Genomic DNA, 7,602 nt, shown 5'->3' on the forward strand with positions numbered 1-7,602 from the left:
CCCAAAGTGGGGTCTGTTTTGTGGGGTTTTTTTTTCCCTCTTTTTATTTTTTAACCAGCATGTCTTTAGCAGTCCCTGCTGTCGTTTGCTGGTTAGCAGAGCCGGCTAACCTCCCACCTCCATCCCTGTCCGGTGTTTGTGTTGGCAGACAGAAAATGGAGTGCTCCTGCCCTCACTGCAGTCGGCCCTGCCCTTCCTGGACCTGCACGGCACTCCCCGGTTGGAGTTCCACCAGTCGGTTTTTGATGAGCTGAGGGAGAAGCTGCTGGAGAGGGTCTCTGCCATCGCTTTGGAAGGGAAAGTTGAGGAGAGGTTTGTCAGCAGTCTTGTTTGCTGTTCTGAGTGAGCTGGGAATTTTGTGTGAAAATTAGTTACAGTGGACAAATGATTTCTGCAAAGGAGAGTTAGGTTCCTGGGGGATCAAGTTCCAGTGGCTTTGAGATGAACCACTCTGGTCTTTTACTGTAAGCATGGTACTTAGTCTCTTGCTCTTACATGATTTCAGATACAAGAAGCTGGAAGATCTCCTAGAGAAGAGCTTTTCCCTGGTCAAGATGCCTTCCATACAGCCTGTGGTAATGTGTGTCATGAAGCACTTGCCCAAGGTAAAACCGCTCCACCGGTTAGCCCGTTCCGTTACATCTCCGTTGTACAGCTGGGCTGCATGCTCCATCTGCAGACCTGCAAGTTTGTCGTTCAGTGCTAGCAAGTGATTGAAGATTTACTACATTCTTGTCTGTGGTAACAACTTATTAGACTGATTCAAAAAGCATTTTACATTTTCATAATCAGATGAGACTATTTCCCTATTTTATTCAATACATGCAGCTTTCTGAAAGTAGTCAAGTTCACCGACAGGTGAATTTTTCCAGAGCTGACTTAAATGTCAGTGGACATAAGTGGAGATAAGTGGAAAATAAGATTTGAAGAATGCAACTGGAAGTAGACGGGACATTCAGATCTGTGAAACAAAAATCTCTAGGAGCAGCCTTACTAAAAGCATCATATTTTACTTAAGGGTAATGGATTCAAAACTGCTACTAGAGCTTTTGTAAGTTACTGAGTTTTGAAACGTCACCCCAAATCTTAGCACCATAGGTTTAAAGGAAGTCTTATCCTTCTTGAAAGAAATAAGGAAATGGTTGGTGCATAATTTGGTTGTTGGAAGAAGTTAAGTGTCTTAGGACTGGCTTAGTGTTACAGGAGTTGGGAAGGGTAAAGATGAGTCTGTGATATTTGCTTTTGTTTAGTTGCATTGTTGTGTAGATTACCAGACTGCCTGAGTTTGTGATTTGGATGTCTTCTGTACTTGAACAGTCAGGCAGGCAAGCTGCTGTACGCTTTGGTAACTGCTCTGTTGATCATAGGTCCCGGAGAAGAAGCTGAAATTAGTAATGGCTGATAAGGATTTGTATAAAGCATGTGCAGTGGAAGTGAAGCGCCAGATTTGGCAGGATAACCAGGCTCTGTTTGGTGATGAGGTATCTCCACTGCTGAAGCAATATATCCTGGAGAAAGAAAATATTCTCTTCAGCAATGATATTTCTGTCTTGCACAACTTCTTCAGTCCGTCTCCCAAAACGAGACGTCAAGGAGAGGTAAGGACACTTACATGCATTACAACATGCTTGTGGATGGAGTTCCTCAGCTTTCAGTCAACCTCCTCAAATAACAGAGTGTCCATTTCACGTGCTCAACTTATCTACTGAAATTGTTTGGCTAGACAAAGTATTTGCAAGAGATACCAGGTCGTTCTCTCCTCTATATCTTGATGAAAGCAGTAGGAAGTATTTTTAACGTTACTCAATACTGTGATTAATTGATTAATGTTCTAAGCTGTTTATAAGCTTTTAAAAAAATAGCAAGGTGAAAAATGTTTTCCTTTATTGCTCAGACTGACTGTTGTACCCCTCAACTGTTCTGAGGGCTGAGCATCGCTATCCAATCAGTTTGAATATCTTAAATTTCTTGAATTTCTTGGGACTTTTTTTTTTTTTTTTTTGGTAGGACATAGCCCAACAAAAGCTTTTTTCTTGCTTTTTTTTTTTTTTTTTTTTTTTTACAAAAATGGAAAGGGACATTGAAAATTGTAGCTAAGCTGACATTCAGAAAGGTTGCTCTTTGAGTGGAATTACATGAAGTGGCTGAGCCACAGAAAGGGCAGGTGCTGCTCCTCCCCCCCAACCTGTAGCTCTGATGATTATCAGACCCTTCCATAAACAGATTCAGCTTGGTAATTGCTACAGAATCTGTGGCAATTAAAACCAATAAGTAGTTTTCCAAGACAGTGAGTTGGATCTGCTCAAAGAAGAGATCAGCTGGCACCAAAGTAATTGCAAAGAGATGGGCTGGATCACACAGGCAGGCTTGGTATGGGAGAGAATGGTGGCATAGTTGTTAGGAGAAGTGGGTCCCTCCTCTTCTTGGCAACAGCAAGCCATTACAGTGGTTCAGCTCTAATGTATCGCTTTATCTTGGGGGGCTTTTGCTCCAAAGGGAAATATCAGAGTTTCTGTATGGACCTTGCTATCGAGAATGCTAAGGAATTGCAGTGATAAGGCGATATAAAGCTTTAATTTCAGAGAAGGTAGCATGTCTGTTACATGGGGGGTTTGGTTTGGGTCTGTTTTGCTTTCAAAAGCCCGCTTAGTATGAGTGCTCTGGTGCAGTTTACTTCAGGTTTACACTGCAGACTTTTGGTTTAACCTTGTCCAGGAACTAAGTACCACACAGCCACTTGCTCACTCCCCCCTGATTTGTTGAGGGTAGAATCAAAAGGGTAAAAGTGAGAAACAAACTCATGGGTCGAGATAAAAACAGTTTGATAATTAAAAAGAAGTTTTTAAAAAAATTGTAAGGAAAAACAAGAAGAGGAAAATAAAACCCAAGACAGACAAGCAATACAAACAAAAACAATTGCTCGCCACCAGTGAATTGATGCCCAGCCAGTCGCAGAGCAGCAGCCCCCCCGCCAACCACCATGCCCAGTTCTGTTGCTGAGCTGGAAGTCGTATGGTCTGGAATATCCCGTTGGTCACTGGGGGTCAGCTGTCCCAGCTGTGTCCCCTCCCAATGTCTTGGGCATCTCCAGCCTACTCACTAGTGCAGAAAAGACCTTGATGCTGTGAAAGCACTGCTCAGCAGTAACTAAAACATCCCTGTGTTACCAAAAATATTTTCAGCACAAATCCAAAACATAGCCTCACACAAACTGCTTATGAAGAAATTTAACTCTATCCCAGGCACAACCAGGACAAACCTTCACATTCACTCTCGTGCCCATAGCCTGAAGGTAGAAATACAAAAAGTCTTCCAAAGAAAAGTGAGTTGTGTTCATGTTACAATAATTGTAAGTTATATTCATCAGTAACAGGTACAGCTTCTTACACATTTCATATAGCTGAGCACATTATCTTACAAATGCTTCAATTTCTTTTTGCAAGAGCGCCTTTCCTTGTCATTCTTTATTCTTTCATTATGGCTATGAGAGATTTGGTGAACATCTCTTGAACAAATGCTCTTGGAAATCTTGGTGTAAAATAGTTCCTTTTCAGGAACTCGTGTCAATGCACATGTTTCAATCTTGATAAATCTGTAGAAGAATTGATTTATATTTTGTGTGTGTGAAATAACAGCATCTCTTGGTAGTGAGTGCACATTTTTTCCACTTTGAGTTTAGGTGGTTCAGAAGCTGACCCAGATGATTGGGAAGAATGTGAAGCTCTATGATATGGTGTTGCAGTTTCTGAGAACCTTGTTCCTCCGGACAAGGAATGTTCATTACTGCACGCTACGGGCAGAGCTCCTGATGTCACTGCATGACCTGGAAATCAGTGAAATCTGCACTGTTGATCCCTGTCATAAGGTATTGATCATGTGGGACAGATAGGAGTATTACTGGAGATTTTTCTGTTTTGCCCACTCCTGTGCATACCTGCTGCCCTGCAGGACTTCATCCCAGAGAAGATGACTCCTCTCTGTGAAGAGAGTTCAGGCCTTGAATCCAAAAGTCATCTTATATTCCTTGGAACTTCAGGTGAAAATTTCATCTTGGTTAACCAGCAGCTTGCTTTCATTTCATAACCCATAAATCATTCAAATTTATGGTACTTGTGCAGTGTTAAAAGCAGTGTCTAATCTGACCTATGTAGGTGCTGCAAAATATAATAAAAAACATTAGCTAGCCCCAGGTTCTTAATCAAAGCTTGCTTCCCTCCCTGTTGTGCCTGGTGTGATATACTCTATGTGTCAGTAAACTGTGTGTCTAACATTAAATAATTTGGATCTTGAACTATAAGAAAACATTAAACTATTAAAATATTGGGGGGTGACAGATGTGTTAATGTCACACCGGGATCTTGTTACTGGTCCTTTGTCCATGGGTTAGCATCACTGATCTAGAACAAGGCTTTTTCTCTTAAGTAATGTTGCTAAGTTTTATGTGTATTCTGCTTATAGAGATTAGGTCCTAGAGTGATGATAAATGTTACTGCATGCTTTTTAGCGTCCTCTGATCAAGAGTCCCAAAATCAGAGAGTGACTAGAAAAGGGCAATTCTTGTTCAAGCTGCAGATCATTTTCAGCAACCTCATTTAGCCACTGCAAAGTGCAGTGACTGCTGCAAGGACAGTAAGCCATGATGAAAGCATTTCAGAAGGTTCTTTTTTGACAGCTGAAATGTTGGGGGGAAAATAGATATTGGATCAAATAAAACATTTCACTTAACTGTCTTTTTCCATTTTGATAATACAGCTCTAAAGCAGAAGCACCTCCACTGTTAATATCCCCTACTTAGAGGGTGGGAGTGGTATTGCAATGGCTAAAATATCCCATATTATTATTATTGCTAAGTGATGCTGCTTCTTTCTCAGCCTGCTACATTGATCAGGTATGCTGGGCAGTAGTATATTAATTGCTGCTGCTTAATTGCCAGGGAATGCCTTTCTTGGGAGGGGAGAAAGTGACACCAGGTTAACTTATGTTGGTATCGCTGACCTCCTGTTGGGATGTTGGTATTTCTGACCTCCTCTGTATTTGTGACCAGCTTGGTACCATACCTAAGTATATTAATTCCAGATATTTGGAGGTCATTCTGAACCTGTTTTCTCTGACATTGTATATTTGATTACTGGTTGAATGAGTTGCTGTAGTTCATAAAGCTTTCTCCTTTTTTGTAACAGTTCACCTGGTGCCTTGATGCTTGCATTCGGGAGAAGTTTGTGGACAACAAGAGAGCTCGGGAATTGCAAGGGTTTCTGGATGGAGTGAAGAAAGGACAAGAACAAGTGTTGGGGTAAGGCAGTTGGGCTGTTTATTGAGAAACTGAAAATGGGTTCCTGGCAGTCACATCTGAGAGGTGTTGTAGGTGTTAATTCTTCCCTAGAGCCAGCCAACAGCCTGTAGCTCTTCAGTGCAGGCAAATCCAGTACATCCATGAATGTTAATGCTCTAGGGCATAGCCAGGTACCTTCTGGTGACGTAGCTTGTACTGCTCAAGTTACCGGTCTTGCGTCTCCCCTGTGGCCTGGTAACTGACTGGGAGATCTCCTGCTTGATTTCAGTGCAGAAGACCTTTAGTAATTGTTTTCAGATAACATACTCCTTCAAGTCAAATAACATTCATGGTGTTTTTACAAAAAAGTTCATCAGGTGGACACCTGTAGGAAACAAAAGACAGAAATTCAGGTTTTACATTATCATAGTAAGGGTATTGTTAGAGTGTTTGCACTGTGTCTGCCTCTTCTTAAACTCAGCAGTGTGCATTTATAAAAAAATAATGTACACACACACACTACTTTGATACTACATCTGATAGTTGACAGGATTACAACAAGGAATAGGCTTAAACATCTTACTGGAGTAAAATGCATGTTCTCAAGAAGCTGGTGTCCTACAGCTGGATATGGAACTGTACTGGGTTGTTTGTTATGTATGACACCTTTGATTTTTACTTCTTCTCAGGGACTTATCAATGATCTTGTGTGATCCCTTTGCCATTAACACCTTAGCCTTGAGTACCATAAGGCACCTGCAAGACCTAGTTGGGCAGGACACCTTACCCAGGGTGAGTGTTGCAGCTTGTGTACCTAAATCTGAACTATAGTCTTAACTGAATAGCAGTCATCAACAAAAGGACTGGCACTGGAGAAGAAGTATGATTAAGTTCTCGAATGCCTGTGTAAATTACAATAAGAGAAACGTGATACTGCTTATCCGTTTATAGCACATACCTTAGAGCTCTGCAGGAGCACTGTTTGGAGATGGGCATTTTGGAGCTCTCCAAATTGGCAACAAATTCTTTGCATGGCTCATTCTATCCTAACAGCTATCCATATATAGAATCATATATAGAATATGTGCTTCCCTGCTTTGTCCTTCCCTCGGTTTTCCTAACAGCAGCAGCCTTTTTTCCCTGTCACGGTAAATGCGATGGATTAGTTTGCACTGTTCTGGTCTGTTGGCTGTGATATAATACAGTTCCTGCAAGTAGTGTCTGCAGGAGGTGCTTAAAAGCTAAAGAAGGGTAGCCTTACAGGTGTTTGAACAGTGTCAGGCATTTGATGCTTTTATCCCTGAATTGTTAAATTTTATTGTTGGATTGAATAACTTCCTCATGAGAGTTTAAGACTGAAAATTGTTTCAGTTTCAGAGCACGATATAAACAAAAAACCATTGTCATTCTTACACACGCTTTCTCTTTCTTGCTTCTGCTGAGATGACTTGATTTGTCCTGTCACATGTTATATTTCAGTATACTAATTTGGCTGGACACACTTAAAAAAAATGCCGTGATCAGATTGGCTGCGTACTTCTTGGCGTGTTATAAAATGTTACAAAAACCCACAAACCCTCAGGTGTGTCTGTTATTTGATTCCCATTTGAGGAATCAGTTGTCAATTAAATTGGAGAACTGAATGCCTCTAGCAGTCTTTGATAAAGCTGCTAATCCAGGAGAGCTTTGAATGTAAACCACTACTTCCAAATAAATATCTGTATGTGCAACTTGTGGAAGATCAAAATAGCTGTTTTTCTCCTCCCCTTAAAATTCGAGGAAAGCCCAGATCTGCTGCTGCTCCTTAGGATGCTGTCTTTGGGACAGGGGGCCTGGGACATGATTGACAGTCAAGTCTTCAAGGAACCAAAAATGGTGAGCCATTTTGATTAGAATTTAACACATTCAATTAAACAAATTCAGACTTGTTTATTGTTTTACTGCGTCCCTGATTTAACAGTCATTCTGCATACCTCTCATCGTAGTTTTCTTAGAAAAAACATTAAGTGGTCACAGAGCAGCAGCTCAAGTGGACATGTTGTAAGCTTCGTTTACCTGCTGGTTTTATTTACATGAATGCCTGGCTCTTACTGTTTTAAAATCAAGCTGTACCCCTCTTTAATTCTCCATTGATTGCTCTTTGTTCCTGGGAGCTTCTACACAACAGGCAAGTTTGTTAAAAAGATCTTGTCTGAGGAAAGCAGGATTTCAGAGGATGGTCTGAAACTCTGGTGGCTGTGGAGCAAGTTTTCACTGACATGAAAAATGTTTTTCCCTTCCAGATACCTGTTGTAGCAATTTTGTGTAGTGCCACATCCAGCTACACTCTT

General features: G+C 41.1%; 1 protein-coding gene across 1 annotated transcript in view; it reads left to right on the forward strand.

Moving 5' to 3' along the window:
* Positions 1 to 148: 148 nt before the first annotated feature.
* The window catches only part of NELFB (negative elongation factor complex member B), a gene marked incomplete at its 5' end in the record, with an annotated part of 12,263 nt that continues 4,809 nt past the window's right edge, over positions 149 to 7,602 (forward strand). Inside the window, 7 exons of the mRNA XM_010290387.1 lie at positions 149 to 312; positions 506 to 605; positions 1,368 to 1,598; positions 3,680 to 3,865; positions 5,181 to 5,293; positions 5,962 to 6,064; positions 7,052 to 7,147. Coding sequence (XP_010288689.1) covers positions 149 to 312; positions 506 to 605; positions 1,368 to 1,598; positions 3,680 to 3,865; positions 5,181 to 5,293; positions 5,962 to 6,064; positions 7,052 to 7,147 — 993 coding nt within the window. The remainder of the gene's footprint in view (positions 313 to 505; positions 606 to 1,367; positions 1,599 to 3,679; positions 3,866 to 5,180; positions 5,294 to 5,961; positions 6,065 to 7,051; positions 7,148 to 7,602) is intronic.

The sequence above is a fragment of the Phaethon lepturus genome, unplaced genomic scaffold (genome assembly GCF_000687285.1).
Source record: "Phaethon lepturus isolate BGI_N335 unplaced genomic scaffold, ASM68728v1 scaffold14067, whole genome shotgun sequence".
NCBI lineage: Eukaryota > Metazoa > Chordata > Aves > Phaethontiformes > Phaethontidae > Phaethon > Phaethon lepturus.